Source organism: Ambystoma mexicanum, chromosome 2q, assembly GCF_040938575.1.
Source record: "Ambystoma mexicanum isolate Mex_15411 chromosome 2q, UKY_AmexF1_1, whole genome shotgun sequence".
Taxonomy (NCBI): Eukaryota; Metazoa; Chordata; class Amphibia; order Caudata; family Ambystomatidae; genus Ambystoma; species Ambystoma mexicanum.
In genome coordinates this window covers 530,338,632-530,359,034 of record NC_090924.1, presented here as the reverse complement: position 1 = coordinate 530,359,034, position 20,403 = coordinate 530,338,632, and the positions used below count along the sequence as shown (strand labels likewise).

The 20,403-nt window shown below is 52.0% G+C and overlaps 1 protein-coding gene across 5 annotated transcripts in view; it reads left to right on the top strand.

The window, feature by feature from the left end:
- ERI2 (ERI1 exoribonuclease family member 2) overlaps nucleotides 1-20,403 on the top strand; it is a 282,343-nt gene that overhangs the window by 37,299 nt on the left and 224,641 nt on the right. For 2 of the 5 annotated variants that reach the window (XM_069647654.1, XM_069647656.1), the window contains exons 3-4: nucleotides 4,431-4,500; nucleotides 4,772-4,905. The exons of 2 other annotated variants lie outside the window; for them this stretch is intronic. In XM_069647654.1, the coding sequence (XP_069503755.1) occupies nucleotides 4,884-4,905 (22 nt within the window). In that variant the 5' untranslated portion in view covers nucleotides 4,431-4,500; nucleotides 4,772-4,883. The remainder of the gene's footprint in view (nucleotides 1-4,430; nucleotides 4,501-4,771; nucleotides 4,906-20,403) is intronic. One more of the 5 variants, XM_069647653.1, reaches the window with a different exon arrangement.

The following is a 20,403-nucleotide window of genomic DNA, read 5'->3' as shown; positions in this document are numbered from 1 at the left end:
AATGCCCACTAAAATTACCCGTTCCCACCCAGGGGAGGGCCCATGGGTGACGGGGGGGCATGGTCAGTAGGTGGTGAACCAAGAGAACAGGGGTGAAAATGCATATATCCGATCCACTGGACCGAGAAGCATATTAGCTCAACTAGAGGAACTGAGAAAGAATCCTAAAGAGAGGTGAACAAGGGGGAGAAAAGCATTTGACGGGCATCCAGAGCCCACCAAGGAGGGGGGCGGGCCGAGCAAGAGATTGCCCAGCAATCCGGCCATATTGCGATAGGTCAGTGAATCTGGAGGTAACAATCACAGTGAGAAAAAACAGCAATGATAACATTTTTGTCAAAAGTGCGAATGAGGCATTACATAGGAACCTTATCAGATAGTAACGGAGTGACAAAGTTCAGACAAGATCTAAGGCAGGATTAGGCGGCGTCCATTCAACAATTAGAGCAACCTGTGGCGAGCCAGTGTCCGTGACTGTTACAAGTACATTTCAGCCGGGAAAGTGTTTATCTATGAACCTGGATGCCTCCTCGGGCAGCGTGAATAAGTAAACCCGGTTTGTATGCTCGATACGCAGTTTAGCGGGGTATAACATGGCATATTTAACCTGGAGGTCGCGTAGTCTCCTTCACTGCCAGGAAGGTTTTTCGCTCACGTTGAACCGACACCGAGAAATCTGGATATAGGTGGATCCTGGCTGCGCCTAGGAGAAGGTCCCCTTGGCCCTTGCCGCCCTAAGGAGTGCATCGCGGTCGCGAAAGTTCAAGACCCTGGCTATGATCGGGCGTGGGGGTGCTCCAGGTTTGGGTTTCGCCATGAGTGAGCGGTGGGCCCTCTCGATCGCGAACTGCGGGGAGAGTTTAGGGGAGTCAAGGAGTTGGAGTAGCATGCCCTCCACGTAATCTTCCATGGGTTCATGTATACCATCCTCTGGCACCCCGATTATGCGGAGGTTGTTGCGCCTCGAGCGGGATTCGAGGTCCTCATTCTTCTTCTCTACCTCCGTAACGCGGGCGGATAGCGTGGAGACCTCCGCACGGAGGGAACCCAGACCGTCCTCGGCGGTGCTCACTCGTGTCTCGATCTCGGCAACACGACCATCAGTCCTCTCCATATGCGCTTTAATGGAGGAAATCGTGCCGTTCATGTCATCAAGTTTATTATGAATTGTGGTGAACCCCTCTCGGATAAACTCCATCATTTTCTGGGAGTCAGATGGTTCCAGCACCGGTGAGGGGGAAGGTTCCAGTGATGATGCCTCAGCTCCGGGGGCCCCCGAGGGTTTCGTGAAAATATTGATCGAGGATTGTTTCTTGCCGGTTCGTGTCGACATGTTGCCGGTGGAGGGGAAAACTTAAGCACAGAAGAGAGAGGGTAGGGCCACAAGGGGAAACACCAGGATGGACAAGGAGGCGTATGAACGGGGGGTTCGGGCAGAGCACCAGGAAGGAAGGGGTATGGCGTCTCCGATGGGGGGCCCCACGGCCCAGCCAGACCACGAAGGAGCCGGTGAACGCCGAGCGGACCCGAGCAATTCACCGGAAGGTCTGTAGGGGTGGTCAGGGCTCGAGTGGTAGTGACCAGTAGTAGAGGCAGTAGTAGCCGGGGTCGTAAGTGTTAATATGGTGTAGGAGACCACCACCATATGAGGCAGTGAGACGGGTGGCTCACGGTGCAGATCGCCGAAGGCAAGTGGAAGGACCCCAGAGCAACCTTGGAGATAGGTCCACCAGTCGTGAGGATTGGTGGGAGACAGTTGAGGCTGTCTCCGTGTAGATAGACGTGCCGACTACCACATCCAGAAGGCTTGAGGGGGAGTTGGTGGCTGGGGGAGAGACCAGTGGAGAGAAATATCCCTGTAAGAGGCAGTAAAGCGGTCAGTGGAAGGAGGGCGTCAAGGACAACTGGGGCCCAGGAGCAGTTGCACGTGGAACGTTGGTGGTCGGTAGCCACAGCGCACTCGGGTGCGGGAGGAGAGCCAGTCGAAAGGTGGCTTGGCAAGGCTAGGCTCCCCAGAGTGTCCCAGAGTCAATTTGTCAGGCCGGCGAGACCCCCAACCGCAGGCCAAGGATCCGGGGAGAAACGGTTGTGGTGCAGTAAAGTTGGCATGAGGAGGACCCGAATGGGGGGGACCCCCGGGCCGGCACACAATTAGGGCAAGGGTCCTGTTCAGGTGGCGGGGTGCACCAGCACTCACCGCGTGTCAGGAGGCCCGAGAGAATCCTGCGGCCTCAGGGATATAAGAGGCGTAGGGCCGGGGGATCGGGGCAAGGGGCAACTCACCGCCCGGAGCCGGAGCAATGGAGGCTCAATGGTGTGCAGCACGCCGCCCAGGATGGGGCAGCGGAGCGGAGCGCTCTGGAGTCCGGTGCAGGGGCCGTCTGGATGCAAAGGGTGAGGCCAGCAGCTTTCGTATCAAGAGGGGGAGGGCGATCGCAAGGAGCGAGTAGAGTGCCCCTCCCCCACAGTAGGCCGCAAGCCGCGGGGGCCAGGGAAGCACTCGCTCCCGCGATGGAAGCTCGGTGGTGCGCAGCACGCCGCCCAGGATGGGGGCAGCGGAGCGCTCTGGAGTCCGGTGCAGGTGTCGACAGGGTTCGAAGAACGAGGCCAGCCGCCCTCGTATCAAGTGGGGGAGGGCGAACGCGTAAGCGAGTGAAGCGCCCCTCCCCCACAGTAGGCCACAAGCCGCGGGACTCCGGCGCGATCCCACGGATCCAAGTGCGGGGCCGGGGAGGCACTCGCTCCCGCCCAGCCCGCGGCGGGTTGTAGCTCTGCAGCAGGAGCGGCACCGTGGGCGGCGCTTGGACAGCAGGTGCCCGGTCTCATCAGCAGCCCCTCTGGTGTATCGGGCGGACGTGTCGTAGGTTCAAACAGGAGAATTCCAACAAAACGGTGCCTCACAGATCGGAGCCGAAGATCAGGCGGCCATCTTCACTGAGCGCAACAGCGCCCCCCGGCCGGAGGCTTTTTCAACCCCCAGTTTGTATTAAACACATAATATATGTTGAGGGGTAACGATTTTTATTGCATTTCAAACTTACGTTTTGTACTACACATTTTCCATTGTTATAATTTATTTCGATTTAGTTATTGTATATCGTCTTTTTAATTAAATTATATATATTTTATTGACCTATGATTGGACATTCCGTTATTTTGGACTGCTAGAGTTTGCTATTTGGGTTGCTCAAGAGGAGTATGGCCTTCGTTGAGTCAGGAGATGTACATCCTTTGCTTTTTTGAGGAAACCTAACTCTGCCTGTTTTAGCTTTATTATTGGGTTCACTCTTGGGGTGCAACACTATGCCCCATGGCTCCCACCCCCAACCAAACACTGTGCCCCATGTCCCTCACCCCTCACCCCCAACCAAACACTATGCCCCAAACACAATCTCAAGCATGCACCCATACAGACCCGAACCCCCCCCACCCCCAACTCAGCACACACACTCAAGCATGCACCCATACAGACCCGAACCCCCCCCACCCCCAACTCAGCACACACACTCAAGCATGCACCCATACAGACCCGAACCCCCTCCGCCCCCCAACTCAGCACACACTCAAGCATGCACCCATACAGACCCAAATCCCCCCCCCCACCCCCAACTCGGCACACACTCTCAAGCATGCACCCATACAGACCCAAACCCCCCCACCCCCCCATCTCAACGTACACAACACAAACCCTCAAAAACAAACATTCATACACATCCAACTCAACATACACAACACAAACGCTCAAAAACACATTCATAAACACACGACACCCCCCAATCCCCCCATCTCAACATACACAATACAAACATACAGCAGAACAGACCCGACACGAAAACAGACCACTTACCGGACGTGCTGGAAGGCAGGTAAGCTGGAACACTGGCGAGGTGAGTGGTGCTACAGCTGGCGTGGCCAGCCAGGCTGAAATGCCTTCCGCCATCAAGCCTTACTGGCCACGCCAGCCGTAGTGCTGGCCCTCCATTGGTGCAGCACACACGCACTACGTGGCTCGTAGGAGCGATGTGGTGCGTGTGTGCTGAGCCAATGACGGCCAGTGTTTTGTCCGGCCCGGAAGACAACAAAGACTTTCCTAATGGAGGGCAGCCGATGCTGCTTGCGGGCCGCCCTCCATTAGGAAAGTGTTTGTGCCTCGCTGGCCAGACAAAACAGCATGGCGGGCCGTAACTGGCCCTCGGGCCGTATGTTGTGCACCCATGCTCTAATGCTTAAAATGTCCAGTTGTATTGTTTACATGTTTTCCAAAACAGTATGGTAACAATATTGAAGTGTGTAGATGAATTCATATTTTTTACACTTTACTGTATGAATTGTGATAAATACAGTACAACTACATTTTATTTCTAACATTTATAACTTCTATTGCAGATTCATGAAACCGTTTTCATTTACAAATGTTGCAAAATCTTCAGTTTTAGGTTAAACAGCACTTGCATATGATGCATTCAGTCTTGCCCAATAAGTTTTCAGAAGCTCTGCAAGGTAAAGTAATATTTTTCATTTGTATAGCGCCTTTCCCATTGGGATGGTCTCAAAGTGCTGTAGGTGAATGCCCTTTGGGGGACTAAGTCCATGGTATGAGAAATTTGTCAGATGTGTGTAAAATGTGTGCATTGTGGTGTGGTCTCCTTTAAGGTGCGGAGACTGGGTACGTCATTGCGCCATGTCAATAAATACGGCATTGCGTCAGCACGCAGGTCAGTGCACAAGCGGGATTGAAGACCATACACGCTGTGTTTGTGTCTCTTTTCAGGGAGGAGAGGGCATTCGTTCATCCAGGACCGCTGTTCACATGGGGATACCATACGAAGGAGGGTAGGGGTGGCCAAGTCTCTACAAGCTATCCATATCATGCTGGAGTATGGATGTCTGCTGCAGGATCATCTGGTTAGTATGCGCATGCAGTGCCGAGCTAGTCCACATTTCTTTCATTGGGGATAGCTGCATTCTTTATGGCAGAGGTGTTGTGCAATGTGTCTTAAGAGTGGTGTGTAGTGCAGATGTTTTGGCCTTGCCATCATTTATTTTTCATGAGCATGGATATTGATACATACCTGTGTGCTCTGGCTTGTTTCGTAGAATTGGCATGCATTCTGTCCTGTTGTCTGTTGGAGTTTGTTCTCTGGTCTCTGTACATTTTATTTGAGAGGTGCTTCAATAACCCAATGTCTTGTGGAGGGCACATGACTTTGAAAGTGTCCCGTCGCCCAACAGGGAGCCAGTGGCGGAAAGGTGGGTGGGTGTTATGTGCTCTCTGGAGCCCAGGTTCAGGAAGAGCCCAGCTGCAGTGTTTTGGACCTGTTGGAGCTTTCTGAGTTGAAATGTGGGGCACCCAGGTAACAGGAATTGGCATAGTCAAAGCTGAAGAGAACGATGGCCATGATTGCAGTGACTCTGTGAGGTTATGAAAGGTAAGACAGGATAGTTCTGAGAATGCAGAGATGTAGATGGCAAGATTTGGGCACAAAGTTAATATGGTGAGTGTCAGATCAGTGTCCATGGTGCATCCCAGGTTCTTTACTGCATTGGATCCGGCACAGGGAGGACCTAGGGAAAATGGCTAGGGGGTGGGATGGGGGAAGAGCGCTGTCTTCCCGCAGATCATGATTTCTATTTTTCCTGGGTTGAGGAGGAGGGAGTTGCCGGGAGTTCTGTATGATCTGATATTTATTTTATTTGTATCCCGCTCCTCCACAGGTGTTTCAGAGCTTGACGAGGCAAGGGAGGGGACAAAAGGGAGGACTGAGGACGAAACCATTATCTTACTAGGCCCAGTGACATTGAGAATGTGCAGGGGAGAGGGAAGGAGGAAAAGTGTGAGGGACAGGGAGGAGTGGTAAGTGCTGAACACATGATGGAACAGGTAGTGGCCAGCAAGTTGTAAGTGTGAGAATAAGCTGTAGACTAACGGGTGTCTGGTAAGTGCTGGAAGGGGACTGTAGGGTTGCAGATACAGACCCAACTGCAGGCATTGCCAGGAGGCAGTGCAGGTGTGTGGCAGGGATCTGGGCCCGAAATCAGAGGGTAACCCGGTGCCAAAACAGACAAATTAGCAGGGGACAGTAAGAGCGAAGGCAGAAGGGAAGAGGAAAGTCTTGAGGTGCTTCCGGAACCGAAGATGGTTCTCAAGTTGCAGGGAGGCTGTTCCAGACAGAGGCCCCAACCAAGAAGGGGATCTACCCACAACTCGTTGCTTGGAGAAGGGACTGACCCTAAAGTAGTTGGAGGTTAAGGAGGGAAGAGCTCGAGTAGGAATGTACTTGCAGGGGGAGAGTTGAAGGTATTTTGTACCCAAGCCCCAGAAAGCCTTGTGGACAATACAAAGGGTCTTACATTTAATCCTTGCAGCCACTGGGAGGCCAATGAAGAGATTTCAGGGCTGGAGAGATGCGCGAGCAGGGCTTGAGGCCAAGCACAAGTCTCGCAGACCTGTTCTGGATGAGCTGTAGAGGACGGAGAGTGGTTGAAGGTAGATTTAGAAAGAGGCTGTTGGCAATAGTCCAGCCTAGAGAGAACCATAGCTCTGGAGACGGTAAGCTTCTGGGGGAAGGAGAGGGAAGGAAGAATACCTTTTGAGGTGGCGCAGTTGGTAGTTGGTCTTTTTTGAGACGTCAGAGATGTGAGGAGAAGAGGAAAGCGTGGTGTCAAAGATGACCCAAGGTTTTTAGCCTTGCAAGTGGGAGCAGGGAGAGGGCCAAGGGAGGCTGGCCAGAGAGTGATGGGAAAGGAAGGTGCAGGTGTGCCGATGAGGAGGATCTGTCTTATTGGCATTAAGGCAGAGGTTGTTGGCTGCACACCACTTCTGGATTGCAGACATTAGAGATGAGAGAGGGAGCCTGAAAACAAGTTGGATGTCATCCGCATAGCATTGTAAATTTGAGCAGAGAGCAGCTGTAACGCTCACCTGGTTCCCACGGAGGCGCGGCGTCGAAGGCGCAGAACTCTGAAGATGGACAGGAAGGGCCCCTCTATTCTGGCTTCCCTGGCTCGTTGGATACCCTCCTGTGCGTGAAAAGGGAGTATTACCAACTGTGGAACAATGCTCAAGCCTCCCACTCCCTTCCAACCTTCCACGATACCTCCTCCACGATTCCCCGTGAAGCCTCACCTTAGGGTTTAGTAGGATGAGCTCTCCATCCTGCTTCTGATGCAGGGGCGCGTTGAAACCCAGTTACTTCACTGGATTGAGGATTGATGGGAGTTCAGGTAAGCTTGACTGTTCAGGTAAGGCGCTGTAAAAGTTCTGTTCAAAAGTTCAAGCTTAATAATAATGTTCGTTGTCTAATTGCAGCAAGCGCTAATGCTTATGTCTTTTTCCCCTTAGGGGCAGGGGTTCGGAGTGCCGGAGATATGGCGCCGACCCGAAGTGAAACAGTTCTGGATGAGCGCTCAGGTAATGTCTTTGCATTCGCTCATTCAATGTCTGTCTTTTTTCCCCATAGGGGCCGGGGTCCGGAGATGCCAGGAAGCGGCAGGACCCGAAATGCAGTGGGAATAATCCAACAGGTAAGACTTAAAAGGAAACTGAGCTTTCCTTATTCCTTTTCTCCCTCTCACCTTTGTTCTTGTCTTTTTTCCTCTAGGCGCCGGGGCGTAGCTGAATCCGGAAGATCGCTGCTGAAGATGGAAGCGCCTTGCAAAGGTGAGTAAAATGCAGCGCTGCAGCGATCGAAACGAAATGCCTTTAAAATGATGTCTTCCTTTTCAGGGCCGTTGGAGAAATGACTCCGGGATGCAGATTTATCAGGCAAGGGCTTTTCTTCTCCTATTCTCTTCCTTTCTCCCCTTACAGGTGTTCCAGGGTGCTGGCAGGCGTGGCTGAAGTCAGGATGCAGGAGCTGACACGGTGAGCGTCCAGCTGCTAGGTGCAGAACAACGCGAAGTATGTGTGGCTGTTCGGGTGGGGTTTAAATAGCCTTGGAAGAAGTTCCTGGTATGTATCCTTCCCCGACCACACCCGGGTGGTGAAGTAGTCCTACAGGTTAAGTAGTCCCATTCAGGCCTCAAGAGGGCCTGGATGAAGCAGCAAGGTCTGCATCAGGTAAGTGTGCACCCAAGCACTTAAACACATATCCTCTTCTATGAGCCTGGCGCCTAAGGCGCCAGGACTGAGTCCAAAGGGCCCCGACTTGGGCCCGCTGAGACTTCCCTGGGGAAAATGATGTCTGCCTCTGGGGTTGCTGGGCCCGGCCTGGCTCCTTAGAGGTAGGCATCATGACAGCAGCAATGCAGTGGGCGGGCGGTGCCAGCTATTGGTTGAAGATCGAGGGAGAGAGGCTAGACCCCTCGGGGGGGGGGGGGTGGGGGGCGGGGGACACCACAGGTAGAAAGTGAGATAGAGGAAAGGAAGGACCCAAGTTCTGGGAGGATCCGTGGGTGGTTAAAAAGCTGTGGGTAAGAGATGGGTTGATGAGAAACTTCACAAGGAGGGATTCGCAGTTTGCATTGCAGGCTTGTTGCTCAGAGTTTGAGATGGAGAGGTGGGATTTGTGGAGGATTGACGATCCTGCCTGATCTGCAAGTTCTGTTATGGGCGGTGAGTGTTTAGCCTGGGGGACTGCCTTGTGTGCGATGGGTCGGAAATCCTCAGAGAACCATGTTTCTGTGATGAAAGGAATGTCTGGACTTTCAGAGGAAATGAGGTTGTATATGTTGTCGTTTTTTTGTGACAGATCTGGTGTTAATCGGTATGTATGAGGGTAAGGAGCAGGGGCGGGCTATGGAGTGCTTTTGCAGTGGTGGTGGAGGGCAGGGAATGGATCCCCTGCTGGGGCCCCCTTTGGGCGGTGTAGTGTGAACAAGGGAGAGTGAAGGGAGTCGGAAGGGGGGGTGGTTAGGTAGGAGAGGGTGAGCTGCCTCTGATGTCAAGATGGGATGGGGAGGCTCTGAGTATTCTTTGAAGGTTAGAAAGGAGGGCTTGTGATGTACAGTTCCAAGGGAGGAGGATTGGAGTGGGAGAGGGGGGTAAAGGGAGAGTGTAAGAGGGGATTGCAGGTGTGGTGTCAGGAGGGTAGCGGGGCAGGGTAATGTTCAGGGTGGTGAATGGGGTCACTGAGGGTGGTTGTTGATGAAAGGGGTTTAGAAGAAAGATAGAGTGTAAGGTCTTACATGCAGCTTGGTTGATGATTTCCATGGAGTAGTTGAGGGCTGAAGGTGGTTAGTGCTGAAGGAGTTGCAGGAAGTGTTGAAGATGGATTTCACTGGGTTTGGAGCGGTGGCGGAAGTTATAATGGTGTAGGTGAGGGCGTGCATGCAGGGAACTAGGGGAGAGATGGGGAGAGGTGTGCAGAGATGAGAGGGTTCGGGTGTTAAAAATTCTGTGTTTGAGGAGGTTCTTTGGTACCTGTGGCGTGTGTGTGAAGGTCAGCGGGGCAGCACAGGAAGGGGTGTTGGTCAGGGAAGCATGAGTGGCATTAAGGGATGCAAATGAGTCAAGGGGTCGGGGGAGGGTGGTCGCAAGGGTGTTGGCGGGCAGTGTGGGACTGTTGGGGCTAAGGCTTGTGAGGGGGCAGCGGGAGGTGTGTGAGCGGGGCAGTTCTTCCCCAAGGGCTGGATGTGTGGGGGTGCAGGGGGGAGGGTGTCTGCAGAGCAGCTGGCCATATCTTTGGTGCGCCCAAGTGCCTCTGTGATCTGGGAGTTGGTTTTCGTGGTGGATAGCATGTTGTGTCTGCTCTGGTGGCTAGAAAGGCTAATGGGGTTGGGGGGGCCAGGGCCTGCCCCACTATCGGTGTACTCCAAGGAGGCCAAGCTTGAGGCGCTGCTGTAATCAAGTTTATGGCTATAGGGAGGTTCAATGCAATGGCTATTTTCAAAATGCAGCTAGATTTAACACGGTAGTGAAATCCGAAGCGCTGCTAGAGTGGGAGCACTGGAGAAGTTCAAGTACAGCTCGAGTCTACAGTGACTGCGCTCAGAATGCAGCTCAGTGGCAGTTAGGTTCAACACAGTGCCGCGGTTCAAGCACTGCTAGAAATAAAGTAGATGCTACCCTCAAATTACAGCTAGCTTCAGTGCAGGGCCCATACTCAAAGAGAACTTGAAATAACACAGTGGCAGATTCAAAGTGCAGCTGAATTCAATGCAGCTATGTTCAACACAGTGGCTATACCACAACAAATCAGTTACTTTGGCTATTGTAAGGGTGCAGAAGTAGACTCGGGACACAAAGGTGGCATTCTCTGTTGGTATAGACTTATATTGGACTGAAAATGAGCAAGAACCCTACCTGTCCCTATGACTTAAGAGGGTTTTCCCTGCCTCAACCAAAAAAAGGATCATGTCAGAATGCCCATTAAAAGTATAAAGTCATGTGCCCTGCACGAACGCCGGCCCCCACCAAAGGCCCACTCCAGGCCCTGTGGCTGTTGTCCTGTGCCTTACTTCCCCCTGCGACTTGATTACATCGAGGTCGCATTGCTGGGTGCTTCTCCGACGTGGCAATCCCATGTGTCTGCAGACTATCAACTCACTCTCCGGTAAGCCTACTTGGGCTCTGAACCACTTCAGAGCGTTCTCCTCGCACTGATTTATTCTGTTCACTTTGCCTTCATTTGCATCAGACACACATTGTGGTCACTGGGACCCTGGACCATCCAAGATGGCCGACACCCACACAAGCACTGGAATGCTTCGTTCCCTCACTTGAGGGACCGGGGCATTGGCTGTCTCTCTCTACAACTAGCCAATTGGGGTCACCGGCAGGTGAATGCCGGCCCCTGTCTGCTATCTGGATGGCCTGGGGGGCCCCATCGGCTGACCTGAATAGCGACCTGCTCCCACTATCCTCCATGGCTGCTGAACCTTTTGTGACATTCCTCCTCCTACGGGTTAGTCACATCTCCGCCTCTCAACCCTTTTTCTCTCCCATCATTCCACCTCCATCAGACTTTAATCCTAGCTGTGCCCAGTGACCACTGTGTTTTACTTGCCTGCCTTTCCTATCAAGTCCCCCCTCTGCTTGCATTTCTTTACCCCCCCCCTGCTAATATGGTGCTCTGTCTCTTCTATCTTCTTCAAGAAGAATATCCTGGTCTTCCACCCAGGTTTACCTATTGCCGATACTACACCAGCGCTTCCACCAGACAGACTCTGTGCTCTCCCCTTTCTCCTCCTCTCCTATTTATGGTGGCACCCGCTGTGAGGCCCTGCTGGCTTCCTTTCACTGCTCTAAGGTCATTATTAATGTTTACTGCAATGGGACTGTCTTGGTCCAAGGCCCTCAGGCCAACCTCCTCCTCTTTCACAGATGCTTCCCATGCCTTATTAATTTCCGTCCTGCTCCCATTGTCCCCTCTCTCCCTTCTGGTGTCCCTGCCTTCACCCTCCACCACATCTTCTGTGTCCTCTTCGTCTGCTACCTTGGCTACTCTGCCCCCAAACCCTCCCCACCCTCCCACCTACCCCATCTCAGACTCTTTCTGCACCTCGGCAAGGAAGTACCTCTGATTTGCATCCCTCCCCGGAAGTCTTTCAAGGATGGCAACCTTCTCCACTCTTACCTCCCGCTCAGCTGTCAAACACTCCTCTGACATCTGCCGTCTCATAGAAGAGCATGACCTTGATATTCTTGGTCTCAGCGAGACATGGTTCACGGCTGGCTCGGTTTACGGGTTTTGACACTCTCCTCCCTGATGGCTACAAGATCCTTTCTGCGCCCAGAGCCAACCGCAGTGGCGGGGTGTAGCCTTGATCTTCCCTGAGTGGATTCCTGCCTCTATCATTCCCACTCAGGCCTACACCTCCTTTGAATGTCTGATCTGTCCCCTCTCTCCTGGCTACTCTCTCACAGTGGCTACTATCTACTGGTTACCTGGTCAGATCACCTCCTTCCTCTCTGAGTGGGCAGACCTCTCCTCCTCCCTTCTGGCCTCGACCACTCAACTCCTTCTCCTTGGAGACCTCTACATCCACCTAGATGCTTCCTGTCCTTCCTCTCAAATCTTTTGTGACCTCTGCGACTCCCCCTCTCTCTCTCTATTCTTCCCTCTGGCCCGACTCACTCTGCAGGGCACATGCTAGATGTTCTCATCTCCCCCAACCTCACCCTCTCACCACTCCTCTCACTTGGATTGATCCCTTTATCCTTTCTTCTCATCTCTCCCTCTCTAACCCGCAGGCCAAGCCAGCTCTGGCACTGCCACCTACCTTCTCAGTCATCCAACCCATGAAGCGTGTGTCGGCTGCGGCTTTCGCTGCCACTTTCTCTCCCTCGTCCTGACACTGCCCTTTCCAAGCCCCACTCTGCTATCTCTGACACTCTCGATGTTCTTCCCCATGTAATGAGGATTCACCTGAAACCTAAAGCTAAGTGCAACTCTTTGTACGACTCCGACCTCGTCACCCTGAAACGCATGTATAGGGTTGCCGAGAGGAAATGGCGGGCTTCATGTGCATCCTCTAACAAACTGGCCTGCCACCTGCTCCAAAGAGACTACTGGCTGGCTCTCTGTCCACACTAAGAAGAGAGCCCACATCAAAGCCCGCATTTCTGTGGTATCTAAGAACTCGGCCGAAATCTTTAAAATCTGCAAGGAGCGGGCTGTTAAGAAGGATTTCTGAAATTTGACCTGGTAGGCAGAGGTTCAGAAGGCCAGCCTAGTTTATTGGAACAGGGTTACCTTCTGGACAAGGCAGACCAATCAAGGTAGATTGGCGGCAGTCAAGACTAGGTCTCAGGCGGGGTGAGGGTGATTGCAAGACCTCCATGAGCACACAGGGTAAAGGACAAATCCCTCCCAGTCAGGTGTGTGTGTCTATGTATGTGTATATGTATGTATGTATGTGTGTGTATATATGTGTATATATATATATATATATTTCTGAGGCTTGTGGAATCTGCTTAGATCACATGCTGTGCATAGGCCGACATCTAGTGGAAGCTGCGGAGTATTACAGTTTGTTTTTTGAAACTCGAAAATGGGCGTCGACACAGGGCGTGCCAGTAATACTATCCCTAGTGTGACGTCCACTGTACCCAAGATCCCTCACGCGTCTAGGAACCTCAGATTGTTTTTTTACGCCATACTGGCCGGAAGCATCTTGCGGAGTTCCCTGGCCTTAGCCATACTTTTGCTAAAATTTAAAATTATTAATCTATTGACATCCTTCCCCACCCCAACGTCGAACTTCGACACTCGACGCCGGCTGGAGAAGAAATCGACCGTCGGCTGCTGCACGACGGATTTGGGCCTCGGAAGGCCGCTGGCCTCGGCCCGGGCCTGGTAGGCCGCTGGCCTCGGCCCTGCAAGTAGGGACAGTAGGGGGTGGTACATACTCTACACTCTTGGTATATAGGTACACCCTATACATTTCCTACACTTAACAGCCAGCTGCCTCAAGGTGCGTATGGAGGGTACCCCTTTTCAATTCTGCCCCAAGTGCAACCGCAAATACCCTTGGATCGACAGGCACGCCACGTGCAATCTCTGCTTGCCGAGGGACCACCCCGAAGCGAACTGCAGAGCGTGTAGTAGGTTTAAACCTAAGACACTTAAGGACCGTTCGACGAAGCGTTGGGCCCACCACACCAGGCTGGCGGCTATGGCAGCGGAGGGCGCCTTCAGCGATGGCAGCGACGCCGTACTTTTGGACGGCGAGGGCATTACGGCGTCGAAAGACAGCCGAGCGCAGGTCCCCGACCTCGGAAGGTCGTCCGGCAGGGCGGCTATGGGGAAGACCCCCGGCGACGCAAGCGCTTCACATACTACACACACTAAATACACTAAGTCCAACCGAGACTCGACGACGTCGTGTTCTCGGAAAGAGGCACAGACAGAACGGTCCGATTCGGTGTCCTCTGGGCGTTCTCGATCAAGATTGCCGCATGACTCCAGGCAATCATCCACTTTTGCCAAGAGTGCCTCGCTCCCTAGGCTAACAGAAGTTCGATCGTCGGAAGACGAAGACGACTTCCACCCCCAGGCCGCGCTCCAGGAGAGGGAGCCCGCAACTAAAGCCAGCGAGGCCCCACGCTCGAAGGACAGGGACACCTCTCCCGATCCTCGACGCCAGGCGTCGAAAAACTCCGGAGCCACTAAGGGACAGGGAAAACATTTTTCTACGCACGGGGAGGGGGAAAACAGCAGAAGAAACTACCTGTACTTTCTTCCACACCTGTAAAACACTCCACCCCCCCCAAACAGACAAGCCCAGGTCTGCTGATAGGTCCACAACCAGCAAAGCTACTCAAGACAAATCCCATAGACTTGCTGAGAGAGTCATTCCCAGTTCCAAAAAATGGTCCAGTGAAGACAGGGTCATGTCAAGAATGTCTTCTTTGGCTGATTTTTATGATAAAAATCCAGAACATTTCCTCTTGTATGATCCACAAGGGGCCACACCCTCAGGCTCTACTGATCCTATCCCCCCGAGTAAGAAGGCCCGGTTTGAAACCCCGATGAGGTCTGAACCCTTCGAGGTACAACCTTACGCAACACCGCACTCACGGTATCAAGAAGAGGCTTCCTTTTGTGCAGACCAAGATTTTGGTATGATAGAAGAGCAAACCGGGACGGGCTACTATGGGGATGATGAGGAACAGGAAGAAGAGGATAACCAGGAAACATACAGAGTAGATTCCCCGATAGAGAACGAAGCCCCGGTTACCGACTCCCCGGTCGATAATCAGCCCCTCCTAAATGAGGTTCTCGCTCGCGCAGCAGAACATTTCCACATTGACACCCACGGTGTACAGGAGGAAAGGGACTTTGCAGAAGAGTTAGTGGGAGAAAGGAGGCCGGTTGCCCAGACCATCCCTATCCTTAAATCCATTCAGCGGAGAATAGATCCGTCCCTGGTGAACCCAAACCTCACCAGAGCAGTCAATCCCAGGGTTGAAAAACTTTTCAGGGCAGCTCAGTCAGACCCTCTCTATATAAGAGGGCATCTAAAGCCAGACTCCCTAGTTGTTACCAACTCTCGGAAGAGGGCTGGAACACCCTTGTCTTCGTCAGAAGCTCCTCCCGACAAGGAGAGCAAGAAACTATACGGTTTCGGCAGGAAAGTAGCCTCAACGTCCGCCTATCAAGCAAGGATTGCTAACTCCACCACCCTGTTGGCCAGCTACAACTGCCATCAGTGGGAAGAAGTCGCGGCTGCTCCTGAACCGTTAAAGGGCCAATTAGCTTGGATTTCCACAGAGGGTAGAGCCGTGTCTGGTTGCATTTTGAAAGCAACCTTCGACATTGCGGATAACGCAGGCAGGTTGATAGCAGAGGGTACTATTATCAAGAGACATGTGTGGTTACGGCAGTCTGGGTTTAAGGCAGAAACTCAGGCATCATTGTTAGACAAGCCGATCTGTTTGGTAAGGCGGTCGAGGACGCACTGAAAAATGCCAAGGACGAATACGAGACACTCAAATCCCTTGGCCAATTCATCAATAAACCCCCTAACCAGAGAGGGAATAGTAATTTTCGTCGCCCACGCGGCCAAAATTCACAGAGGATCTAACTATTCGCAGGGGCAGGGTACACAATGGAACAACAACCAACAGTCTACCCAGGGTTACGGCAGAGGTAATAGGAGAGGTCGTGGTAAAGGCAGAGGCAGCCCCAACAAGGGAGGCGGCACGCCTCCACCAAAGCAGTGACGCTCAGTTCAGGGTCCCTTCTCACGCAGCCCCAGTAGGGGGACGCATTTCAAACTTCACCCAGGCTTGGGAAGGGATCACATCACATCAGACAGATGGGTGCTGTCAACAGTATCCACGGGATATTGTATAGAGCTACTGCAGCGTCCCCGGAACCATCCTCCACGACAAAGAGTACACTCCTTAGAACATCAGAAGATTCTCCTCGAGGAGATCGCCATTCTTCTACAAAAGGACGCGATAGAACTCGTCCCGGGACACCAGGAAAACAAGGGTATTTATTCAACTTATTTCCTTGTGCCAAAGAAAGACTTGACAATGCGCCCAGTATTGGACTTACGGCCTGCCAACAAGTATGTCAAGCCCCAAAAATTTCGTATGACCACGCTACAAGAGGTAATAACCCTCCTAAAAAAGGGGGATTACATGGCAACCTTGGATATGAAAGATGCTTATTTCCATGTTCCCAGCGCACAGAAAGTACTTGCGCTTCAAGGTAGACAGTCGCCACTACCAATTCAAGGTACTGCCCTTCGGGATAGCTTCAGCACCAAGGGTATTCACCAAGGTACAGGCGGTGGCGGCTGCACACCTACGCAGGGAGGCAATCCCAGTGTACCCTTATCTGGACGACTGGCTAATGGGGGAAACCCCAGGAATTTGCAGGACAAACATTCAAAGGACTATCGACCTCCTCCACAAATTAGGCTTCTCAATCAACAAGAAGTCAAGCCTGGTGCCAAGCACCTCAAAACAATTCCTAGGAGCAATCCTGGATACCCAGGAAGGGTTGACCCTTCCTTTAGAAGAAAGAATTCGGAATATACTTCTGCAAATTCCGCATTATCAGTCCGGTCAACAAATAACGGTACGCAAAGCAATGCGTTTACTGGGCATGATGGCGTCATGCATTTACCTGGTCCCCCACGCGCGCCTGCGCATGCGTCCCATGCAGGAATGGTTGGCGAAACAGTGGTCTCAGGCAAGTGGTCAGTGGGACGATCTAGTGGTCGTTTTGCCAACACTGGTACAAAGCCTTCACTGGTGGACAAGAGAGAATCTCGCAAAGGGGAAACCCTTTTACGATCGAAGTACAGGCAGTAGTCACTACAGATGCATGTCTGACGGGGTGGGGAGCTGACCATCTCCACCACACAGCTCAGGGTCTCTGGTCTGGCCAAGAACCACATCAACCTGCTAGAGCTTCTGGCAGTTTTCCGAGCGCTTCAAGCGTTCGAGCCCCATCTACTAAACCTGTCAGTGCAAATCCGGACGGACAGCACTACAGCCATGTTCTACCTGAACAAGCAAGGAGGGACTCGCTCGCCAAATCTGTCCAAGCTTGCCCAGAAAATCTGGATATGGGCACTCAGATGGAACATCTTCCTGTCATCACAACATGTTCCAGGGGAGCTTAATTCCCTAGCGGATGCTCTGAGCATAGACTCCCTCCCAGAGGAACACGAATGGGTTCTTCACAGAGAGGTCTTAGAAGATCTCTTCTCTCAGTGGGGTTTCCCCACTATAGACTTATTCGCCACAAGCGAAAACAAACAATGCCCAGGATTTGCATCCAGGTTCCCCCAACCAGACTCCCAGGGGAACGCCCTGTGGATGAACTGGTCAGGGATGTTTGCGTACGCTTTTCCACCAACCCCTCATCAGGAAAGTGGTGAACAAGATTAACAGGGAATCGAAGACGCTCGTCCTAGTTGCTCCCATGTGGGCAAGACAACTGTGGTTCCCACACCTACGCAGGATGGCGGTGTGCGAGCCCATCAAACTTCCAGCCTGGTACAACCTACTGTCCCAGCACCAAGGTCAAACAGTGCACCAGCAACCAAACTCAATGAACCAGGCAGCATGGCTCCTGAGGTCATAGTTTGGACACCTCAAATTGCCACAGAGGTGTATGGACATCCTAAAGGAATCTAGGAAGCCAAACACAAGGCACTGTTACTTTGACAAGTGGAAGAGGTTCGTTATCTGGTGCCAGAGTAGACGAATCAACCCAGTTGATTGCACTCCTTCCACTATTGTTACATACATGCTCCACCTGCTAGATGCAGGATTGGTTTTTAACTCGCTGAAAGTACACCTGGCAGCTCTCTCGGCTTACACCACTTCCCATAGCAAGGTGTTGTGGTGGAAAGTACCAGTAGTTAAAGCCTTCATGGAAGGAGTAAAGAGACTTCACCCTCCTATTTCAAACCCACCGCCAGGGTGGGACCTTAATGTGGTGCTAGCCAAGCTCATGGGCCCCCCTTTCGAACCCATGCATAAAAGCAGTCTCAAACACCTGACTTATAAAACGGCCTTCTTAGTAGCTATTACCTCTATAAGAAGGGTCGGTGAAATTCAGGCTCTGTCAGTGCAGGATCCTTTCTTTACTATCCATAAAGACAAACTGGTTTTACGCCCACACCCTAGGTTCTCACCTAAATTTATATCTAAATTCCATGTAAACCAGTCCATCAAGCTTCCGGCTTTCTTCCAGAACCCGCAAAGCTCGGCTGAGGTGAAACTACACACCCTAGATGTGCGTAGGGCGGTCCTCTACTATGTAAATAAAACAAGACCGCTAAGGAAAACAGATCAACTGTTTGTCTCCGTAGCTACAGGCAGAGAGGGGGATCGCGTCTCTAAAGGTGCCATCTCAAAGTGGATTATTAACTGTATCCAGCTGTGTTACTCACTCTCTGAAAAGACTCTGCCTTTTACGCCAAGGGCCCACTCTACTAGAGGCATTGGGGCCACTCTGGCTTTCATTGCAAATGTTCCCCTCGACACCATTTGCAAAGCAGCTACTTGGAGCTCTATTCACACTTTTACTCAGCATTACTGCATTGACACCCATTCCAAGACAGATACACAAGTGGTACAAGCGGTTCTAAGACATTTATTTGCTCATGACCCTTCTCACATCCCACCTCCTTCTTCTGGTACTGCTCGCTAATCTATGCACAGCATGTGATCTAAGCAGATTCCACAAGCCTCAGAAGGGATACATTACTCACCGTAATCGTATTTCTGATGCTTGTATCTGCTTAGATTCACATGCAAACCACCCTTCCTCCCCTCCGCGAGAAGGCGCATGATTACTTGTAGTCTTACCTTTCTTTCTATCTGCTTGGATTATCTGTACTCGCGCTACTCCTCATGCTACCTCATGTCAGAAAAAATACAATCTGAGGATCCTAGACGCGTGAGGGATCTTGGGTACAGTGGACGTCACACTAGGGATAGTATTACTGGCACGCCCTGTGTTGACGCCCATTTTCGAGTTTCGAAAAACAAACTGTAATACTCCGCAGCTTCCACTAGATGTCGGCCTGTGCACAGCATGTGAATCTAAGCAGATACAAGCATCAGAAATACGATTACGGTGAGTAATGTATTATATATATAATCAAAAATACAAATACATTTATTCCAAGGCCTTTGCAATTCAACATACAGTAAGAAAATCACAGCAATACTATTAAACCAAAACAATCATATATTTATAAGACCAATGGGGTCTAAAGCATGAATTCACCAAATGGGTCCACAACCTAAACAGGGAAGGAAGCGGGCAGTACAAATAGTCTTTAGGCCCTTCTGCATCCAACACAGTCCTAACTGAAAGGCAGTCCAATCCCTAAGATGAGGGGAGCCTAATGCTCAAATGTACTTGCGAAGCTGGCACACGCGGTAGTTCAAATGGGCAAAGCAGGGCCTTTTGTAGGGGCTGTAGCAGCTCAGGAAGGTAGGTGAGGTGATGCAGAATAGGTTCAGACTATTCGAGGAGGGCCTCCACTTGAGGGCAGAGTCGATTCCAAGAGTTGGGAATAGTTTGCTAGTTCGCACTAGCAGTGCAAAGGAGAGGGGCCCCTCATGCGTAAAAATCTATGGATGCTCTAGGGGCCACTGGTTAGGGTTGCATTTACTCACCGACCCCCAGCGTACTCAGGACCAAACAGTCGAGTCCGCTTTGGTTGCAGATTCAAATGTGGCAATCTCGCGGCTCTGTGGCTTTCAGCGACAAAGATACAGCGTTGATCCCTCTACGGGACAGAGGTGACAGAGGTGATTTCTCCGCTCCTGGTGGATGGATCAGGCCAGTTCCGCTGTAGCAGGCTTCAGGGCACAGATCACCACAGCTGCAATAAAATTGCAAAGTTCGACACGACGGCTGGGCGACACAATAACCGCGTTTACTCCGGTTCGGGCGCACTCACTTACTCCAGACCTGGGAATGCCAAGTGTACGAAATACGGTGTGAGTGCCGGGAACACAGAGCTTGCGATGTAGCAAGTTTCAAGGACCTCCTTGAAACGGCGGCGGTATCAGGGCAAAACTCCTGCGCAAGCTGGTCAGCCCACTGGTTGCCCCAGGGACACTTCCGAAAAGGCTTACTTGCAGGATTTGATGAAGGTGCCGAGAATAGTTGGTCCCACTATTCCAATGGGCCGAAGCGTCTTTGCAGACCTTCTAGGACCACCAGATGCAGAGGGGTCCCATGGGAAGACAGCGGGCTCAGGGTGCCAAACCTTCAGCGGTTCCTCGACTCGGCTTCTGAGTTTCAGGATACTTGGATCCTATCCTTCGTTCAGTGACAACTCCAGAGATCGACATAGTATGGGTGTTTGGAGCCTTCTCTTATCCAAATTCTCCTTCGCTCAAAAGCGAAGAGGACCCAATGGGAGATCTGCTCACATACAGGCCTACCATATGTGGACCAATCGTGGACCACGGTGGTCCCAGGCATTCACAGCACACCAGACTCTCTGGCACCCAGGATGTGTATTGGAACT